The sequence below is a fragment of the Desmodus rotundus genome, chromosome 7 (genome assembly GCF_022682495.2).
Source record: "Desmodus rotundus isolate HL8 chromosome 7, HLdesRot8A.1, whole genome shotgun sequence".
Classification (NCBI taxonomy): Eukaryota; Metazoa; Chordata; class Mammalia; order Chiroptera; family Phyllostomidae; genus Desmodus; species Desmodus rotundus.
This window is the reverse complement of record NC_071393.1, coordinates 84,089,928-84,112,174: the sequence shown is the minus strand read 5'-3', so window position 1 is coordinate 84,112,174 and position 22,247 is coordinate 84,089,928. Positions and strand designations below refer to the sequence as shown.

The 22,247-nt window shown below is 38.3% G+C and overlaps 1 protein-coding gene, 1 non-coding gene and 1 pseudogene across 3 annotated transcripts; all 3 read left to right on the top strand.

Moving 5' to 3' along the window:
* The first annotated feature begins 1,521 nt into the window (after positions 1-1,521).
* ARPP19 (cAMP regulated phosphoprotein 19) lies at positions 1,522-21,627 on the top strand. Of its 2 annotated transcripts, none has more exons than XM_053928355.1 (4): positions 1,522-1,606; positions 1,821-1,875; positions 11,976-12,098; positions 17,487-21,627. In XM_053928355.1, exons 2-4 carry the CDS (start codon positions 1,831-1,833, stop codon positions 17,655-17,657), a joined length of 339 nt encoding a protein of 112 aa, XP_053784330.1. In that variant the 5' UTR covers positions 1,522-1,606; positions 1,821-1,830; the 3' UTR covers positions 17,658-21,627. The 2 variants fall into 2 exon arrangements, with proteins under 2 accessions (XP_053784330.1, XP_053784331.1); XM_053928356.1 differs by having other exon boundaries at positions 1,602-1,692.
* Positions 14,925-15,059, top strand: LOC112312090 (small nucleolar RNA SNORA36 family). Its single transcript, XR_002975538.2, has one exon. It is a non-coding gene; the product is annotated as a small nucleolar RNA SNORA36 family (small nucleolar RNA).
* On the top strand, positions 19,679-19,773 carry LOC112312063 (U6 spliceosomal RNA; annotated as a pseudogene).
* Positions 21,628-22,247: the final 620 nt, after the last annotated feature.

Here is a 22,247-nt window from a genome sequence, read left to right as displayed (position 1 = left end):
TTTAGAGGGGAAAGGTGGGAGAAAGAGGGGGAGAGAAACATCAGTGTGGTTGCCTTTCATGTGCCCCCTACTGGGGACCTGGCCCCCAACGGTGTGTGCTGACAGGGAATCAAACCAGCAACCCCTTGATGTGCAGGCTGACACTCGATACACTGAGCCACACCAGCCAGGGCTCACTGTGTAATTTTAAACATTAGGTTCATGGTTGATAATGTAGAGAGGTGTTACTTGGAGGATGGCTTCCCAGATGAGTCCCTAAAATGGGGCATTGGCCTTTGTAAATTCTTCATTGACCAAAGTCAGCCTCCCAGGAATTTAACCCTGCCCCCATGCAAGTGTCATTTTCTTTTAGGAACAAATTCTTTTTACCCAAGGACACATAAACTGCTTTTTTAATATATGTGTGTCTATCAGATTTTAACCCAAGCTCACAAATACATTTATATAGGATGTATGCCAGAATGACCATTTATTAATAAAAATACAACCTTTAGATGCTTCAGTTAGCCTACCCAATGCATTGTTTTCTCCCTGTAGTTCTGTGTTAAAGGAAGGCACATTTTTAGTAGGTTACTTTGTGAATATGGAATGAGAACTAATATTTAGTTGATCTTACAGTTTCTCAGCTAACCCAGCTTAAGGCACTCTCAATGGATAGATATCCTAGTCAAAGAGTTGTCCTCTTGAACCCTTGTAGTTTAAATACCTCCTTGCCAAACCTCTTCTTTTCTCCAAAAGCAGTACAGTATAATTCTTGTTTTTAAAGCTGCAATCTTAGTACAATTCTTCCTGTTGGAGATTCCACCCAGGACAACCTGGTTGAGTGTTGATGGTTTCAAAATTGCCACTGAATTTCAGTCATTATCAGTTGCTTCCCACTAGTTTAACTCTTAGAAGGCAATCTTATTTTCAGGTTTCTGAGAACCACTTCACTGGAACCACCAGGTATTGCCAGTGGCTACTCAGATACTGAGTAGAGTGAGGATTAAACGTAAAGCCAAAGGATTTGGCAGTTAAAGTCACGGGAGGAGTTTGGCGCCAGCAGTTTCAGTGAAGTTTTGGGAGTAGACAAATGAAGGAAAGTTGAATTCCTTAGTCAGATACTTATTGAATATCTAAGAAATGCTGGGGTTCTGGGGTGAAATATAAGCAATTATAGACGAGGTTCCTGCCCTGATGTGGCTTATCTGAGCAGAAAAGCGGACATTAATAAAGTGAGAATTACTGCCTAATGATACAGTATGTGTTGAACTACACAGAGACGTGATAGCATTCAGGAGGTGGATCTGACCTGGCGTAGGGGCTCGGCAATGGCGTAGGGCAGGGGATGTGAAAGAAGAACGGGGTGAGTTAGATGAAGCCGACGGGAGAGCAGCACAGACATCTGGGGCCAACTGGCCCAACTCTGCGCGGCTGCACAGCCCAGAGCGAGGAGGAGCAGCGCTGGTCCAGGAGAGGTCGGAGGCGGGCAGAGGGGCTCCGCCTACCACAAACTACAACTCCCAGGAAGCACTCGGCAGACGGATGTGAGGTGAGGCGCCAGCCGCGACCTTTGAAGGAAGAGAGGAAGTGCGGCGGCGTCGCAGAGCCGGAGAAGCGGTGCGAGGTAGGCTGGGGCGCGGCGCGGAAGGGGTGGCCGGGCGGCGGCGGGCGCGCTTCGCCGGGCTCCGCGGCACTCGGTGTTGTCTGAAGGTGGCAGCCATTTCCACGGGCCGAGGCGGCCCGGGCGGGAGGTCGGAGAGTGGGGGCGGGAGGGCCTGCGGCGGCCCGGTAGCCTGGGCCACCCGGTAATTGCATCTTTCCCGGCGTCTCGTCCGCAGGGGGAGCAGTATGTCCGCGGAAGTCCCCGAGGCAGCCTCCGCGGAGGAACAGAAGGTGAGCGTGCGGGGGAGCGGCCCGGGCCGCGCCTGCGGGGGGCCTGGCCCGGCTGGGCGGGCGGCCCGCTGTGGCGGCGGGCGGAGGGGCGCGCCGGGACCCGGCCGCGCCGCGCCCGCTGCAGCGAGTGGGCTGTGCCCGCGCGCCTCGGCGGCGAAGGCCGAGCACTCCCAAATCCACTCGCCGCGGTAACTCCGGTGATTAGCGCCAGCGTGCTGGGAGTTTGAACGTGTGTCACTTTTTTCCTTGATAATATTAGGGTCCAGGACTCAGCCTTTATGCGTGGAACCTAAGTTTTCCCGCGGCTTCCTTTGGATTAGGAAGTTATATTCTGTTCTTGAACTAACTTTCCTATTGTGTTGTCTGCATCCTGTTAATTTCCAGGGCGTTATCGTGTTTGGGCATGTTCCAGTTGGAATTTCAGTTCCAGTCCCTGTTGATCGTGTGTTCTTGGTCAGTTATTAAACTCTTCAGGCTTCAGTCTCCTAATCTGTAAAATGAATAACAGTACTTGCTGCATGTGGAGGTTATGAGGCTTAAATGACGTGGATAATACACAATATTGAGCGCAGTATGTGTTCAAAAATGTGAACCAGTGATGTTTGCATATGGTAATCGACTAAAAATCGGAGGCTGGGATTAAAATTTTTTACAAACTTAGTTGATCAAGATTTTCGTGGAAACAGGAATATCTTGTAAACTCACTTGTAATGTCTTTGTGTTGTAGGGAAATATGCCATGAATCTGTATAACTAATTACGAATATACAGACTTGACGTTTTCTCTAGGGTAGTGTTTGCCCCTTCCACCAAAATTATTTCTGCTGCCCTGTCCTCCTGGGTACTTCCGACTGGCCCACAAACGTCCGTGATAAATTGTTCCTAAATTGTTTATGGAGGGTTACCAACACTTTCTTTAAAAAATAAGTTTGCGTTATCATAGATAGGATTTGTTCTCATTCTTGGACTTTGTAAGGGTTTCTGTTAATGTTGTACCTGATCCTGTTCCAGATGTTCTTCAGCGTGTTAACTTTTCCTGAGTTGGATGTTTTGGTTGTAATATTACTTGTAAAATAACTGGAACAAAACAAGAAAACAGCTATAGCATAAATAAATAATAGGCCAAATTACTATTTGGAAATATTCCAATGAAAACTATGATGGATATATTTTACCCTTCGTTAAATAAAAAGGACTTTGGAGACAAAAGTAGATAAAGATTGAAATCTTTACAGTAATACTAAGTATCTTTTATGTGTAGTAAAATGTTTATCATGGTATTCACTGTTGCTCTATTTAGGAACCCAAAATATAAACCCATGTCTAACTGTCTTGCCCTACATCAGTCTCAGTTTTGACTTCTGATGTACACTAGCACACTACGTAATTTCTTTTCAGATTTGTTAGTATGTTGCCAGAGTGTAAAGTGTTGATTTCTACAGTGTAAATATTTTTCCTTGGAAAAGGCTAGTATTATGTCTCAACAATATTAAGGATATCTTGAATGTTTTCTCTTCATGAGGGTCTACATTAAAAATTTATTTCGGGTCCTTTGAAGACTGCTGTTACTAAAACCAAGTAGTGTTAGTAATATAATGTCCCTTCTTGAATTCAGCATTGGCTGTAGATGTTGAGTGTCCGTAACATGGATACCATTCCTAAACATGAGGAAAATGTGCAGAGTCACTTTTGTATTCCTATGGGCCAAATCCCCTGTTTCACCTATTTGGAAGAATAGTTAGATGACCTAAAACATTGGATTATTGTCTGTGTACCCAATTGACCTTTCAATTAAAGCCAAAGTGTTCATCTAAAGTATCTTTATGGTTTTATGGTATGTTAGCCTCTGAAAAATTAAGGCAAGGGTTGAGCCCTGCAAGGAATAAGCTAGATTGCTATTTCTCTACCTGAGTAGTATGTGTACCCTTTTTAAGATGAAAAAACCACCAAACCTGTAAAACACTATTTTTATTGTGATATTAATTAAATACGTTCAAGCATAAAAATAAGTATAAACTTGTTACCTTTTATACCACTCTGAAACTAAAATAAAAACGAAACCAGTCTAAACTATTATTTCAGAGTCACAAGGTATTTTGGTGGACATTTCCAAGGTATTGAGAATATGGAAGCAACTGTTTAAAAGTGCAGGGCGTTTTCGGTATGGCGAGTTAGCACTCCCCTAGACCATATAATGACCTAGTTCTCCTCATTACAAGTGAGCTGTGTGGTTATTTAACTGTAGACTCATAGATACATCTTTTAAGTTGTAATTCAACTCTATCCTTTTCTCATCCTGGACAATAGGAGTAATATTGCTGAGTCTGTGGCCATAAATGAAAGCTCAGACAAGGAATTCATGTAGCTCTACTTAGATATGAGATGGCAATTCAGATGCCCTAGAATATGTTTGTAGATAGTCTTTTAGATTATCACTGAAGTGGAAACAAAAACATTTTTAAAAGTTTTACTAGATACCCTAACTGGTGTGGCTCGGTTTGTTTGGGCGTCATCCCACAAAGTGGAAGGTCATGGGTTCGATTGCTGGTCAGGGCACAGACTGGGTTGGTGGTTCAGTCCTGGTCGGGGCACAGGCACATTTAAGAGGCAGTTGATCCATGTTTCTCTCATATCGATTATTTCTCCCCCTCTCTTCCTCCCTTCCCCTCTCTCTAAAAATAAAAATTTTTAAAAAACAAAGTTTTAGGCCTCATGGATCTATAGATCCATGTATAGATCCATGAGAGGCCTCATGGATCTATAATGAATACCACTAAGCTAAGCAAGCTCTTTGGTCATGGAGGAGAGAAGAAGCTTGTGGAGACTTAAAATCATAATTGTATTTTCATTGTGAATATCTTGAGCTCAGGGACCCTCATTTATTTATCTTTTCTCCCATGTCACCTAGCATAGTCTCTGGCATTGTTCAGAAAATGTTGCATGAATTTCTTTCAGAACTTTTCAGTTGAAACTGTTGCCGAAGTGCTATTCTAATACAAATGGCAATGCTAGTACTACCGCTAAAAGAGAGAGAGCGATAGACCATGGTAATATAAAAATCATAGGTTAGACCCACTTAAACCTTAATGAAAAGGGGAAGAGGAATAAAAAGTACAAAGTTCTGGTTAGAAAATAAGTCACTGGGGTGTAATGTACAGCAGAGGGAATGGAGTAATAATAATTTTGTATGGTGACATATGGTTACTAAACTTGTTGTGATCACTTTGTAAGGTATATAAAAGTTGAATCAGTATGTTGTACACCTGAAACTAATATAATGTGTGTCAGTTATAATTAAAAATATTTACAAAATTAAGTCATCTGTATATATAATGTTTTTCCATTTATTTGGCTTTAATTTTTTTTAAAAGATTGTATATATTTTTTAGAGAGAGGAAGGGAGGGAGAAAGGGGGAGAGAATCATCAGTGTGTGGTTGCCTATCACGCACCCCCTACTGGGGACGTGGCCCTCAGCCCAGGCATGTGCCCTAGATTGGGAATTAAACCAGTGACCCTTTGGTTTCCAGGCTGGTCCTCAAACCACTGAGCCACACCACCTAGGGCTGGCTTTAAATTTTTTATTTTTTATTTTGGAGAGAGAGAAATAGCGATTTGTTGTTCCACTTATTTATGCATTCATTGATTGATTCTTGTACGTGTCCTGACTGGGATTGAACCTGCAACCTTGGTGTATCAACCTTGATGCTCTAACCAATTGAGCTACCCAGCCAGGGCTAAATTTTTTTTTTTTAAAGAAGATCTCAATGGTACATTTTCTAGAGATTTTATTACAATATTCATCAAATTAAGTTAGTTAAGATGTCTTAGAGGAGGCTAACTCATGTAGAGCTTTCAACTAAATTATTTCTGTCAGTTTAAAATATATGCTTGGTCCATTTTTGAGTGATGGAAAAAGAGAACTGGTATTTAAATTATTTCCATATGTCATCGGTAAAGAGTGGATATAAATTGCTTTCCTATATGCCCAGTTTTTTAAAAAGTTCGGTTATGCCCTGGTTGGTGTGCCTTAGTGGATTGAGTGCTGGCCTCCAGTTTGGTTCCTGGTTAGGGCACACGCCTGGGTTGCAGGCCAGTAGGGCGGGGAGGGGGGTGGGGGGAACGGATGGATGTTTTTCTCACACATCGATGTTTCTCTCCGTCCCTTGCCCTCTCCCTAAGAATAAATAAAATCTTTTTTTAAAAAAATTAAGAAACTGCAGTTAATACTGGCATTTTCTTGGGCTGTTTTGACAATACCTTTGGTAACTAAAAGGCTTATGAGTGTTTTCAATTCAGAGCCTAATGTGCTAGTGTAGTTTGTGTGCAACCGTTGATTCTTAGCAGTCTAGAGGTAAACCTCAGAAAAGTGTAAAAATGTTTCTCCTTGCTAGTTTTGCAGTTTCCCATACAGCCTGTAGGCTTGCCTCTGTTGTTGGTTCAAGACTCTAATACCAACTTCTATTCCTAAACTTGTGTCTATTATAGCATGAAGTTTTTCAAAGACAAGCTGATGGTGAAACTATCTGGTGTTTAGACAGAAAGTTCCTTAGCTTAATTGAAACAGTTGGCATACACCATTGTATTTGTTGAACATCCATTAAATTCCAGGTACTGGGCAAGCAGCAAGGACTTAAGATGACGACAGTATGTTTCCATAGAAGTTGACAGTATTGCTACCTTTCTGGCAGTATCTCAAAGGATTAGTTGCCTTTCATAAATCTTTTCTACTTATTCATAAATCAGTGCATCAATTAACATATTGCTTGGCAGATGGAGGAGAATTTGCTTAGAGTGGTTAGAATCTTACTGTTGGTGTTGCTGTGCTACTCTCTTCTGAAGGGTGGAAAGTGGTATCAGTCATTCATACCTAATGCCACTTTGTGACAGACTACAAAATAATCCCTAATTATGTGAACATCCTTTTTACACATATGTATTTATACCTTATACTCAATCTATTTACAGAAAGGATAGCCAATGTATTTGAGTAGACTAGTTCACAACAATGCAAGTTCCTAGCATTATTAAATGTTAGGCCTTTTGCTAGGTATAGAGGATACAGTGAAGATTATTTGGGAACATAGGTACTTGTCAAGAGGATAACTGTGATTTAAAATACAGTTTTCAGCCTTGGGGCTGGTGTGGTTCAGTGGAGTGAGTGCCAGCCTGAGAACCAGGGGGTCACCAGTTTGATTCCCAGTCACGGCACATGCCTGGGTTGGGGACGCCCAAGAGGCAGCCACACATTGATGTTTCTCTCCCTCTCCCTCCTTCCCTTCCCCTCTCTCTAGAAATAAATAAAATCTTAAAATAAAATGTAGTTTTCAACTATCTCTTATACATCGGAAGCATAGGTTACAATATCCTTTCTGCATTCTCATATCTACCTATAGTCAAAAGCTGCAGAATTGTAATGGTTCTACTACTCCTTCTTTTTTCTCCCTTAGAGGTATTATTAGCTAAAAAAGATCCTCTCACTTTCCCGCATCTATTTCTAAGAGGTAGTAAAATTGCTATATAACACAAAGGTTTCTTGGAGAATAAAATTTCAAAACCACGTTTGAATTTTAAAAAATACTTCTTGATTAAGCTTGTCATTTCCCCCCTTTGTTGAGCCTCTTTATTGTATCTTTGTTTTCTGTTTTGTTAATCTCTGTTTTTTATTTTCTTCTATCCTCTCTTAGTTTTGTTCTTTGTATAATTTTTTAAAGATTTTATTTATTTATTTTTAGAGAGATGGAAAGAGAGGGAGAAGAACATCCATGTGTGAGAGCTACATTGACCAGTTGCCTCTCACACACCCCCAACCGGGGACTTGGCCCACAACCCAGGCATGTGCCCTGACTGGGAATTGAACCAGTGACCCTATGGTTCACAGGCCAGTAATCAATCCACTGAGCCACACCAGCCAGTGCTCTTTGTCTAATTTCTTATATTAGATGCATAGCTCATTGAGTTTTGGGAGTTTTTCCCTCTAATAGAAGCCCATTAAGGGACACTTGTATTCCACAAATTTGTCACCTGTTGAATTTTTATTATCAGTGAGTTTCAAGTACAGTGTCTCTCCAGAAGGTATCCAGCCATGTAATATGAAAAATAGAGACATTTATTGAAGAAGGTACAAGATACAAGAAACATTGTACATAGGACAATGATGCCTCAGTCGCTTTCAAAGTAGGCACCTTGGGACCTCACACAGTTCTCCCAGTCACCATCATCTGCCCCTTCATATTTTCCTGAATCTCATCAACAGTCTGAAATCTCTTTCAAAGGTGATTTTAGTTTGGGAAAAAGCCAAAGTGTCGCAGGGCTCCAAATCTGGGCTGTAGGGGAGACTGAGCCACCTGGGTGATTTGACGTTTTGCCAATAAACTCTGCGTGAGACGTGATGCATGAGAGCAGGCACATTGTTGTGATGACGCTGCCCATGCTTCGCAGTCTGGTGCTCAGTCCGCTGAGCCACACCAGCCAGGGCTGCTCTTAATTTTTTTTCTCTTTTATTGCCCTTCTCCCTCTTTTTTTTAATTGATTTTTTTTCTCCTTTCATTTTACTCCCACTATTAGTTTGGAAGATACATGCTTTGTTATTTAACTTGTTCCCCTTGAAATTTTGACATTCTTCCTTAACAAATAAGAAAAATATCATGAACCCTGTTATTAAACATTTAAGGCTTTAAAATAAGAAAAGTGAATGTATCAATTATATTTTAGTAAGCTGGGGAAAAGTTAGAGTGATTTGTTTGTCAGTATACATGAACAAATACTAATTTGTTTGCTGTTTTCTTTTATATGTCAAATTTTGGGGATTTATTTTCATTCTAGCTGAAATAAATGTACAGGAATTCCTTTGAAGGGGTCAAAATTCTGTGTCCCCTTTTGCATTTTTTAACTTGACTGTAGGAACACATTGCTTATTTTACCTGAGTTTATCTATTGGTGTTCTGTCTAGGGTATGTCAAACCAAAAGGGGTGTGATTTAGGGAATTAGATTACAAATTATTGGAAGGGATAGAAAAGTAAAGGGGAAAGGTAATGTTTCCAGTGGTGAGTGGAAGCTGTTGACCCTACAAGAGTGAGCACTACTGTCCTCCATACAACTCTCATGTAGCTGCTACAATAGCCCCAGATTATCTGCTCCATGGAGTTACTACAGGAGTCACTGCTGCTTTGTTGGTGGCATCACCGGTAATGGATTCTTTCTTTCATGCTTTTTAATTTGGCGTAGGTACCATTGCAGAACCTTCAAAGGCATTCAGTCCTGGGAAATGTAGTTTTGGCCTTCTAGGTGTAGTGATTTAGGGAAGTCTTTAGAGCAGGGTAACTGGGCTGAATCCCAGTGGCACAGTCTGCCACCTGACATGTTATTTGTACTCCACGAGCAAGTCTGTAACTGTCAGAGTTGGTGAATGTTCAGCCAAGCATTCGAACTTACCAGCAAGGTTCTAGAACTGTCTACACCTGCAGAAGGTTAAGAATGTTTGTGTATGATCCATGGAAAGTATTGTGGACTTCTTGATGGTATTTGTTATGCTCTAAAAATGTAATTTTGGTCGTATTTTCCCCTTTTGGTGTTAAATGCAGCTGAAATATGATCTAGCTCGGAATTTGCATCTAGCAGGGACTTGCCATTGTGCTATGTATTTGGAAAGAAACTTCAAGAATTGGTTTGTTTTTCTAGGACAAATTAGACAATAAATCTGTTCTAAACCTAAATGATATTTTCAGCTGTAGTTACTGTTTTGCCCAAAACATTTTTCTACAGTATGTTATTTTAATTGAACTGAACATAAACATGCTTACTATTATATGTAAATGTACATAAATGTATTCCTTATTAAGAAAGTAAGGGAATACCAGATAACATGGCATATGGTATCTAGTTTTCTCCCCTTATATAAAATGGAAGAAACCTGAAGAAACACTGCAAACTAGGGAAGGTTACTACCCCTATACCAGAAATTTTAAGAAATCTCTCTTAGGTACAGAGAGCTGATCATTCACATCAAACAAAGGAAGAAGTGGAGAGAGCCTTTATTTCTTGGGCCCAAGAGAGCTGGATGGTTTAGTGGAGATGTGTGACTCAGTTAACACCCTTTAATTAGAAAGTTCTGGGACTGAAAGGCTGTAATCAGGTTGGAGTCCTTTCCAACCCACGTCCACATTTAAAGTCAACCGATTTAAAAAACAACTTTACAGTGGAACTCAAGAGTAGGTCCTTCCTCCCAATTCCACTTCTGTATTGTAGCACTATGAATACCCTGGGGCCATAGTAGATGCCTGAGTAAAGGCTGAGCCACAGAGAAGAAACTGCAGTGACCTAGCCCACCTCCTGCAGGAAACGGGTAACCTTAAATTTATATGATTTCTCCAGCTTCTGCAATCACTACAGTGTAGTCAATATGACTAAAATCCCCCTTGAAAAATCCCAAGAAGTCATGACATTTTGGAAACTGTCATGTCAGTTCTCAGTGGGTTAGTTACTGACTTTGTTGTCTACTGTTGGAACATACAGATGGGCTGATTCTTCAGCTGATTGCCAGCTGAGGTAGTAGGCTTGTGTTGTAGAGGCTTAGTTTTTCAACGCTAGAATGATAAAACAGTACATTGATATGCTCACCCTCTGAAAGCCACCCAGGGGTTGAGCCCATGGGAATGGCAAGTTTGCATCACACGCCTCACGCTTGAGCTCTCCGGGGCATTCCCTTCTTGAATGGAGTGACTGGCAGAATCACTGATGCTGCTTAGAGTCTCTGTCTGTGGCTGAGCATATACAGTTGAATTTTGTGTGCATCAAGCGAGTGAATCGTGTGACCTCTGTACAGAAACTCAAAGTCAAAATAAATGTATGAAGCTGCAGCATGAGAGGAGGAAAGTAGGACACTTGAAGCAGAGGGGAGCATACATTTAAAAGGAGCCTCATAGAATATTTGACAGCAGCAGCTTTATTCTCAAAATCCTCTACAACTAAAAATGAGAAGACGTTACAATGCATGAAGCTATTCAAGATGAAGGAGATATTGACAGTATGTAAGGTGAATAAAGCTGATTATAAAACATATGAATTATAATTTTGAGGAAAATATATGCAAAACTTGTTTCTTTAGTTCCTAGATTGATAAATGATTGACTTGCTGTACAAGAACAGTAGGCTCGGCATTTATGGATTTAACATTCCTGCTTTTTGACTATTCCTAAATAACCTGGGGGAATTGGAGATACGCAGGGTGTGTCATTTTGCTGAGCTGGGATGTGGACATGAGCACGTTAGCTAGAAAGTGCACCTTGCCTTTGCCCAGTCTCCTCCATCAGGGCAGCCGTTTTTCTTGATTCATTCTCTCTCCTGCAGTACTTGCCATAAAGCAGTGAACACTGCTTCTCTGTAAAATGTGGCTCTTGGGAAGAAAGAGGAGTATATCAGAGTTGGTGTTAAAAGTGGCCTTAAGATACTGACAGTTTTTGGTCAGAAAACACATTTTTGATACATTAAAGAATAGAATCTTTAACATGAATGGGGTCATTAGTTATAAGGGGATATTTGGGCAGCAATACACACAGATGTGAAGACTGACGAGGATGATGTTTCTCTCCTTTACAAATATTAAAGTCCTCTGTGTGAGTTATCCAGGTAAAATGTACTGGTAAATACGTTAAATTGTATTAAAGAATCTCGGGAGCTTCCAATCATGCATGATTTTGGATAAATAGGTGATCAAAAAGATCTTTTGTATTTTAACAGTATTAAGATGATTTTCTAAATATAGGCAAAGAGCTGGAGAATTCCATGGAAGGTGACTAAATATAAATGTATTATACATGACTGGAAAGTAACGGCAAGCAAGACTTCAGAGCTGAGCTATCGTGATATTTTTATCCAGTGTGTGGGGTGTTACACATGCATCACACAGCTATAATAGAGCTATCACATGGATCATTTGAAAAACAAGGTAGAGATGTTTTAAAAGCTTCTCTGCTTGACTTCTTAGTCAGATGCTGCATTATTTGGAATCAGACAACTAAAGTCCGAATCCAGATATTAAAACGTGAATTATTTTAAATAACTGAATTATAGTAGAGAAGTAATTTATTTAAAATTATTTCAGGAAATGGAAGATAAAGTGACTAATCCAGAGAAAGCCGAAGAAGCAAAATTAAAAGCAAGGTATCCTCATCTGGGACAAAAGCCTGGAGGTTCAGATTTCTTAAGGAAACGATTACAGAAAGGGGTGAGTTTTTGTGTGTAATCTTCAAATATATGAATTCAGTGTGTCGATAGAGATTGTGAAATGGGTATCTGCGTGTATAGCTCTGTGCCTTACCATATATATATGTGAGATATATGTACGTATGTAAGATATTTTCCTAATATTTTAGGTACCGTTCATTCTGTACGTATAGGTAGATGGGAACTAAGAACCCCAGACTCTATCACTTTTAACTGTAAAGTATTTCAAACATGTAGAAGGGTGCAGATAATAATGTAATGGGACCCATGTACCCCACCACCCAGATTTAACATGTTTAAATATTTTGCCATATTTAGTTAAGTTTTGTCTTTGTAAGAAAGAAAATGTAGCTGCAGTTAAAAATCTACCACATGTGTTTGTATATCCCCTTTCTCCCTTCTCTCCAAAAGCAACCACTATCCAGAAGCTGGTATTTATTCTTCTGCCCATGTTTCTTTCAACTTTTAATTGTTGTAAAGGTGATTTCCACACAATATCCAAGGGCTTAAAATACTTCTTATTTGGATGAAATGATCACTTATACAAACATAGCTTACTATGTCTCCTTTACATAATACATTTCACAGTTACTCTGATATAATTTATTTACTGTAATTTTAGTAGTTCAAATTACTGAAAACATTTTGGAAATTACCATATTTTGTGAGGTAGAAACCATTATTTCTCAAATGAGATTTGAACTGAGAATGTTACATGTTTATTCCTTAGATTTTTCTTTTTTAACTTTTTTCTTTCTTTATAAAAGAAGTTAAGGGCTCCATCTTCAGTCCAAGCACATTTAAATTATTTACCATACAGGGAGCAGAGAAAGATGAAATATTGTTTATGAAAGATAATTGTTTATTGAATCGGATGCCAAATCATGTTTCTCCCTAAATGAAGACCTTAAATATACTGGTATCTGCAGCTTGATTACAAAAACGTGTATTTATATATGTACATTAGCTATAGTTATATGTGGATTATTTTCTCAAGTAAACCACATTTCAAAAGGATATTTTTTTCCAGCTTTGCTGAGATATAATTGACGTACAGCATTGGGTAAGTTTAAGATGTACAGTGAGATGACTTGATACATGTACTTGCTGTGAAATGCTTACCACAGTAAGTTAACACATCCTTTACCTCATGTAATTGCCTCACGTAATTTTGTTATTATGGTGAAAACATTAAAGCCTCGTTTTTATTAGCAACTTTCAAGTGTATAATTGGTACTGTTAACTATAGTCACTACGCTGCACATTAGATCCCTGTAATTTACTCATCTTAACATTTGAAAGTTTGTACCTTTGACCAGCATCTCCCCGTTTCCCCTGCCCCTTAGCCCCTGCAACCACCATTGCATTCTGTGTTTCTGAGTTTCATGGTTTTAGTGTCCACACATAAGGGAGATTGTGTACTATCTTTCTTTCTACCAAGTTGTTATAATTTAACAAATTATTTTAGCTTAACAAATTATTTTTTAAATTGGCAAAATAATGGTCCTTTTTTAAATATCAATGTTTTATTTATAGCCCAAACAGAATTTATTATCTTTTTAACTTTACTGGTTTTAAAGAAGCTAACTTATCAATAATAGTTAATGGAATTTTTTTCTTATCTTACATGAAAGAATAACATTCACAGTTTTGAAATAACAGGATGACAAGGAAGAATTATACCAAATATATAAAAATGTAAAACCTTTGTTCCATGAGAAGTAACTTAGTGGGGAAGTTATTACAAAAATAATGGTTAATATCTATAATAATAAAGAGATCTTTCAAATATACCAGAACAGTTTAACACGAAACAGATATTAAATGCCAAGAAAAATATTTATCCATTATAGAAGTCAATGAAATGTAAATAAGAACAATCATACCATTATATACATACAAGTAAATTAGAGAAATAGTTAAAATAATACCCATTGGTGAGGTTGAAGTTGCATGTTGCTAATACGCTCTTTGCTTTGTGTAGCATTTAAAATTATTACTGTTGCTTTGGAAGGGGGTTTGAATGAAGATTTATAAAAATGCTCATATTTGAGTAATTTCTTGTTAATTAGTTCAAGGGTATAATTCAATATAAGGAAAATGTTTAAGTTTGAAGATATTCTTTGTAGCTTTAAATGTAATTAGAAGCAGCATCACTATGGAAGAGCAGAGATACATCAACCAAAGGTTATCTTGGAGTTAATGATGTAGGCATTCTAAATAGTTGCAAATGAGAAAATGCCACTAAATCAAGAAATAAGTAAACAAAATCCTTCTGTGTTAAAAGAGTTGATTTTTTAAAGCAGTCTGAATCACAGAGTCCTGGGTTTTAGTTTTTCTCTGTCGTAATAGCAAGCTAGCAAATTGCATTGTATCTTTAAGTAGTTTCTTCTTAAATTCAGAGGATTGGTTGGACGTTACTTATCCGAGGTCCCTCTCTGTTTCATTGTACTCGTTAATGTTGTTATGAGATGTCAAGGACTGACACCTGCTTTCGGCCTGTAGCACTGTCATGTGCACATAATGACTACGGAGACCGTCAGAGCTGGGTGCGATATCAAGCAGCAGTCTTCTAGCCCATGTTTTTTCCCTATTTGTGGAGTTTGTGAAGTCCCAAGAAAGCCAAGGATCCAGTTTTAAGAAACGTGACCTCAAAAGTTCTTCATTGTCACTTGGGTGATCACTTAGTGCAGTTATATAAATCCTGACGTAAGTGTAGCCCCGAAATTTGGGTGGGAGGAGACTTTTATAAGATTGTGATCCAGGTGATCCAGATACGTTCTGTAATTTTTTTTCAAAGATTTTCACTTAAAAAACACAGAATTTATTCCAAAGTGTTGAGTTCAGTTCAGGGCAGCTTCCCTGTTCTGTTAATTAAACTTTGGGACATTGAAACACAGGCTTAGGAGAGATGATTGGATAGAAAGCATTGCTCTATTCATTTACCTCCCAGCCTACAAAAATGAAAATAAATAAATAAATGAACCAAACTGGCATTGCACAGCATTAAGGTAATGGTAAAATTCATGCTAATAATTAAACATTTTTTTACTATGAAAAAATATAGAGAATTTAAAAATTGTTAAAGATAATGACTATAATACTGCTTTCTTACATTGCATCTGTCCCAGTATGAGAAACATTGATCTAGTTCATCTTCCACCTAGAGAGTTGTAATTGTTAAGCATTGATTTTAGTTCTGTCTCTAGCCACACAAAATAAATTTATTTCTTTTCCCCAAGGAGAGTAGCCTAATCTGCAGTTATGCGATGAACTTCTGCTTACTATAAAATAGTTATCATTACAAACTAACTTGATTACATTGAGGAAAATCTGCCTAAAATTTGCACTGTGTATGAAGTATTTCATTTTGTGCTTTTAACTCAGTAAAAAATTTGGCAGGTTGCTGTTCTCCTCTGGAGGCTACTAAACTTAAGTAGTAGCTCTCTGTAGTACATAAAAGTTTTGAGATTTTTTTTTCCACTGTATTCATTTTAAAACTTGCAAAATAGGAGCTGCAGTAAGCCTTAGAAAGGCCTGGTCCAAGTTTCCTTGTTACTGCTCAATGTGTTACTTGTATAGTGACACATGGAAAAAATTATTTCTAACTTTAGACTCTTTGACCTTACACCAGATCTGACTTAATCAAAGGATGACTATTCTCCCTGGAGGGAGGCCGTCAAAGAGACCTTTTCCCAGACCACTCAACAACCTTGTACTGCTAAGCTCTGAGTGCACAGCTACTTCATTGACTACATGAGGTATCCTTGAGTCTCAGAGAAAATACTGTTTTTTTCCCCTCACTCTTTGTCCAGCCCTCATCTCATTCCTGGATTATTCTCTCTTGCCTATCCTAAACTGAGGTTAGTTTCCCCTCCTCTGAGCACCACCGATACCACTTTGTGTACTTAAAACAGTATGATAGTTGATTTATTTGCCTGTTGTCCATCTCTCCCCAGGACTCAGCACAGTGCCTCATGTATAGCAGGCATTCCACAGAAGTAGGCTAAACTTCATAGGCAGAAGTCAGAACCCAAGCAAAAATTTATGTTTTCACTGTGGAACGGATAACTCAGTATAGGTTACTATATTACAGTTGGTCTCTAGCTTTCATTCTTGTTCCTGTTTTAGTGATTATTGTTAACCTTACTCATCCCTATTGCTAAGCTACAAAGAGCAATAGCTATACATATTCAGTGTCTTAAGTGAAAAATGGAGGTGTAGGATAGGGAAGTGTGTTTTACGTGAGAATTTTTAGTGAGTTTATTTCTGTCATTACCCTAGCATTTATATTTTATCCTTAATTTTTTTAAAGATTTTATTTATTTATCTTTAGAGAGAGGGGAAAGGAGGAAGAAAGAGAAGGAGAGGGACATCAGTCAGTTGCCTCTCACATGCACCCACCGGGGGATCTGGCCTGCATCCCAGGCACAAGCCCTGGCTGGGAATCGAATCAGTGACCTTTCGGTTCACAGGCCATTTGCTCAGCCATACCACTGAGCCACACCAGCCAGAGCTAACATTAATTTTTATTTTAGTTAAATACTCTGGTTCAAATAAATGATTTAAATCCTTACAGAAATCCTTATCCTAGATGACAGTACAAACAAATTTAAATAATAGTTCTTTTTTTTTTTTTTTTAAATTTTTATTGTTATTCAATTACAGTTGTATGCCTTTTCTCCCCATCCCTCCACGCCACCCCAGGTGAACCCACCTCCCTCCCCCACCTCCACCCTCCCCCTTGGTTTTGTCCATGTGTCCTTTATAGTAGTTCCTGTAATCCCCTCTTCCCACTGTCCCCGCCCCCCCCCCCCCCCCCCCCCGCCCTGGCTATTGTTAGATTGTTCTTAACTTCAATGTCTCTGGTTATATTTTGTTTGCTTTTTTCTTCTATTGATTATGTTCCAGTTAAAGGTGAGATCATATGGTATTTGTCCCTCACCTCCTGGCTTATAAATAATAGTTCTTATAACTGTAAGGTTGATTGAAAGTGGGTGGCACATCCTAAACTGAAGTTGGTGAATTTATTTATTTTATTTTCAAAATCATTTAAGCAAGAATATCAGCCCGCTTTTTCCGTTAGTAAATGAAAGGTTTGCATTTCACTCTTTATATCCAGGACCATTCATTCCTGGGTAGTTTCATAAGGAAGCTGATGGCAATCTGGAGGATTCAAGACTTGAAGACAGTGTTGTTGCCTGACTTCTCAGTTGCTGACTTGTGCTAAAACTCAACACACAGACATAGCTATTCATCTGATACTTGTTTTTGTTTAAATTTGTAAGAATAACTTAGTTTGTACTGACAATATAGAGTCACATCTACATCTTAAACCAGTATAATTGCATATAAAATCTTTTAAACTCTAATTTTTTTTTTCTTGCAGCAAAAATATTTTGATTCTGGGGATTACAACATGGCTAAAGCAAAAATGAAGAACAAGCAACTTCCTACTGCAGCCCCGGATAAGACGGAGGTCACTGGTGACCACATTCCCACTCCACAGGACCTTCCTCAACGGAAACCATCCCTTGTTGCTAGCAAGCTGGCTGGCTGATTAAAAGAGCTGAACTGCATGCATCTTCTAATTCCCACTATTTTTCCTTAATATGTTACTTCCCCGCTTTTTGTTTCGTTTTATTCACTAAGTCATTTGAGAGTGACAGCTTTGCAGGTAGTGGTAGTGTGTGCTGCTGTTGTAAGGGAAGATACACGTGTAGAGTTTTTGATTAGCTTAACAGTGCACTGATGGAGAGAACATGTTAGAGCAAAACAAAGTAATCTACTTGAAAATAATTGTATATATTACCTAACTCCTAGTGTAGGACTGGTCGTAACAAACTACCAAGCAAGTTTTACAGTTTTAATGTTTCGGCTTTCTTTAATTCATCCTAATTACAGCTTTGTGCGTTACTCTTATTTAATTAACCTTTACTGTATTGATTTCTTCTGTATCTTCCTTTTGGGTTTTATAAAACAGAAGTTTAAGACCACAAGTTGGAAGAAAGGTCACATATTTCAAACACCAATAGATGGGGCTCCAAAAGATTTGTATTTCTGTGCTTGAACTTGAATGGCCTTAAACCTGATTCAGCTTTAACAATAGAAGTTTACTTGGGCAATATTTGCCCATTCTGGTGTAACTTATGTGACCCTAGTGCTTAACAGCTGCCATTGAAGCTAATATTCTCATTCAGTTATGTAGTTACAATACCTTTTGTTGTTAAAGATATGAATGAAGTATGCATGTGCATCGACTGTTGAATTCACTTTTGTGCCATTTTTGTAAATACAGTAGTTTTGCACAACCTCTCACAAATGTCTATTAATTTCACATATTAAAAAACAGATGATGTGCCAACCAGAAGCACAAAAGTTCCTACACAAAACTCTGTATGCCATTAGAGCTTTTGTAAAGTAAGAGTAGTTTACAATCATGGGCTTATAGAATACCAAACTGAAATCTTTCCTCAGTCTGCCGTAGACTTAAGCTTTTTCATTTGTGACCAATATCCATGACATTCAGTGGCCTTGTGCAGATACGATATGTTGCTTAGGCATATCTTTTGTCCTATGCAGAACACTTCATTTTGACTTTTATGAAAAATTGCAATTCATGTAATTTATATAAACTTTTTAAATGTAGAAACTTTTTACTTCCACAATTTTGGGGACACTAGAATAAAAGGCTTCAATACTCTGTGTCCTGTGGCCCCTCCCTCCTTTTTTTTTTATTGCTGCTTTGACTCAGATCATGTTGGGCTGTGCTGGTCAGTCTATTCGGAAGCATAGTGTATCCTTACTCTTGAAATTTGCTCTGCTGAATGCTGTTTTATGATGATGTTTTCCCTGTAACTTCAGTTAACCATTCTTATCCCTGTATTATTTCTAATATTTGACAGTTGTTTAAATAAAAAGAACTTTATAATGAAACATACTTGAGAGGACTGGTCCAGGGACCTATGTCAGGATGAGCTGAACTGGTAAATAATTTTAAGTAATTATGATGAGCTCTGTGTATCACACAATGACAATTAGAGTAATGTACATGGTAGGTGGGGCATATATGAAAATGTTTAGATATTTTGCTTCTATAGATGCCACTTTAATAAAATACCAATTTAATTTTACTTGTTTTTTTATCTAGTTAGTAAGGACTTGAACAGACTTTACCGGGACAAATTTACTGCTCTTTTAGGAGCTCTTCCCATAGTCGTATGCCGCAGCGTGATAATGAGGATCAGTAATCTGAGAGGATACTCTCTCTCTCTTCATCTTTGACTTGCACATCCCTCCTCTTGGATCCAGGCCTCTTTTCTGGATCTGGGCTCCATTTGTATACCTGCTTTCTTCTGACCCCAAATCATCATAGATGGTGCCTTGAGTGTAGCACCGACACTGAAAGACAGCCTAATGCTCTGAGGAGAGCTGGCCGATTATCTTTCTGCTCTACCCATCCCAAAAAGCAGAAAAGCAACAAAATCAGTAGTGCTAGTTTGCAATGTTAAGAAATAGGACAAAATAGGGTACTCCACAATATGTGTAATTATTCTGGGCCAAATTAAGAATTACTAAATAATGCTCACTTTGGCACCACATACACCAAAATTGAACGATAGATTAGCATGCCCCCTGTGCAAGGGTGACACATTCATGAAGCGTTCCATATTTTAAAGGGAAAAAAGAATTACAAAATACCCCGAAGTAGAATTTCTATAATATCTAGTCTTTTAATAAATGTGTGCCAGCCATCACCATTAAGTCTACACGTCGGAGAAGATTAATCTGAAGTAACAGAGACCGTGTTATTCTTGACCATGATAAGACTCCTGCTGTGACTCCTGTGGTTTGTGACACGTGATGTAACCTCTGCCTGAATTTTAGTTTGTAAAATACAATGCCGATATTTAACCTACCTCAAAACTTGAGGATCTGTGAAATACTGAATAAGTGCCCAAAATGAAATATTGTTGATTGTCTTTTTATTAAAAGTACATTTCCTCATTAAACCAACCTGCCTTCTGTAAAGTCACAATGCTTAAAATCTCAGGAATTTCCATTAGGAAAGACCTGTCATTAAGGATTTGTAGGTAGAATTGCTTAGCCTCTATTATTGGTGCTTGGGATAAAGAGGTTTTAAATTTTTCTATTTTTGGTTCTGCCTCAATGATCAGTTTATTGAAGACATTTGCAGGCTGTTTCACCATTGCTACAAGATTTTGACTAGATGAGCTTAATCGTAATCAATCATTTCTGTGGTTTCAGAGTTGTGATTTGAGAAATAGCTTGTGTTAATCATTGTCCTGTTTATTATAAATTAACACTGAAGTAAAGCAAAGATACCAGATAACTTCATGGAAGTATTGGCTAACGTCTGAAAGATGACCTGTTTCATGTCTAGTAACTCCTACTTGATAGTACAGTTTTGAGAAACACTTTTGAAAGCCATAGCTGACTAAAATAATTATAGCGCCTGGCATTTGGGATGGTAATGATTGTTGGGTTGTTTTTGATGAACTGGAAGGAACATGTTTGCAGTATTTACAAGTTATTCAATCCTCTTGTGTGCTGCTGACCTAAAAATACGTCTGAACTATTCATCAAGGAAGGCAGGTCTCTACTTGTTACTACTTCAGCAGTTGGAATTAGTTGCTCTTTACTTGATGTGACAGAACCATACCTCTGAATATCTATTGATACTTTTTACTAAATCAGACATGTATTTTTCTTTTCAATCCAAATTAGTGGAGTTTTATCAAAGCTGAAATTTAATCTCAAACTGCTCTAAACTTGGGGTCTGGTGAGTCTGGGGCAGGCGGCCACAGGAAGACACATCTGAGTGGCGGCGACTAAAGCAGTCTGGTGGCCTTTTCACATTCCCCAATATTCAAATACAGCTCCACTCATCATTTTCCTCTTGCACCTCATTTTGCTTCATCCCGACCTTGAGCTAAGTCGCTGATGGCTTTCACGACATGGTGTTTAAGGCTGATGAATTATCATTCCTCACTATCGTTCTTAATAGACAATTCAGTTTTCTAAAACAGTAGCCTAATCTGGAAAATGACTAATTTGAGCCACTGTTCCAACTCTGCAATTCAGCATACACTGCCAGTCTTTCCCACCACACCTTGTAAATTGAGAGAAGTCTCACTCTGAGATTGTTAAAATAAGAATAAAAACACCGATTTTAATAGTTTTACTAGTTTCAGTCTTTTAAGTAGGTTGGCCTATGAGTTTTATTCTGCAAGTCACTGGTGGTCATGATAACCATTAATGTGTGTTTGTATTGTTACTTATCAACTAAATACCATTTGATATTCTTTTAATATGCTCTCGTCTGTTACCACATCTCTCACCTGTGATGCAATAGGACACTCCCCCTGTATTAAAAAGGGCCAAAAATAAATGCCTTTTTTGTTGAACACATCTATAGAGTTGGCAGTGAATGTTAACATTTGTTGAATAGCCCTTCCAAAATTATACTTGTGAAATATACAGAAAAATAAATTGATCTACTTAAGTTATATTGATTTAATTGCAGTTTTTGTCTCATTTAAATGTTATATTGTTTTTCAGTATATTTTCTGAAGTTGATCCCTTTAGCTTTCAGCTTCTATATACAGAAAGAATTATGGTACTCTCAAATTTTGTTTTAATTTAAATAACGTGTTAAATGAAATCCAAAAGTTAATATAGCGATTAACTTTTATATTTGTAAGGCTTTGTGGTTAAGGTAACATTAAATGTTTGCAGGTTATGATCGCCTTCATGTCATGTATGAGGCACACTAGTACAGTAGTGTCAGAAATAGGTGAGAAAATTTACATTCTGAAAAGTTACATATAGAAAATATGTGTTTATTATATCTACAGAAAATGTAATGCAAGTAGTAAGTGTTACTTTCCTTAAGAAGTAGAAATAAAGTTCCAGGAAGTCTAGAGGAATGAGTTACTCAACGTGGGGGGATAAGTGGGATGAGTGGTAGATTGGGGGAGTTTTACAGGTGACTTTGAGAGATTGGTTGCTGTAGGCATGGCAGGCGGGTGGGGGGAGGGAGGAGGAAGACCTTTTAATTTATTTTTTGTTTATAGTTTAATGTATTTTAATAGCAAACTTACAGGAACAGCACAGGAGACAGACAACA

Bases quoted from the DNA above. Each gene is read 5' to 3' on its own strand.
- ARPP19 (XM_053928355.1), top strand. From the start codon at position 1,831: ATGTCCGCGGAAGTCCCCGAGGCAGCCTCCGCGGAGGAACAGAAG. The intron at 1,876-11,975 runs GTGAGCGTGCGG...AAATTATTTCAG, and splicing joins CCTCCGCGGAGGAACAGAAG to GAAATGGAAGATAAAGTGAC. The intron at 12,099-17,486 runs GTGAGTTTTTGT...TTTTTCTTGCAG, and splicing joins GGAAACGATTACAGAAAGGG to CAAAAATATTTTGATTCTGG.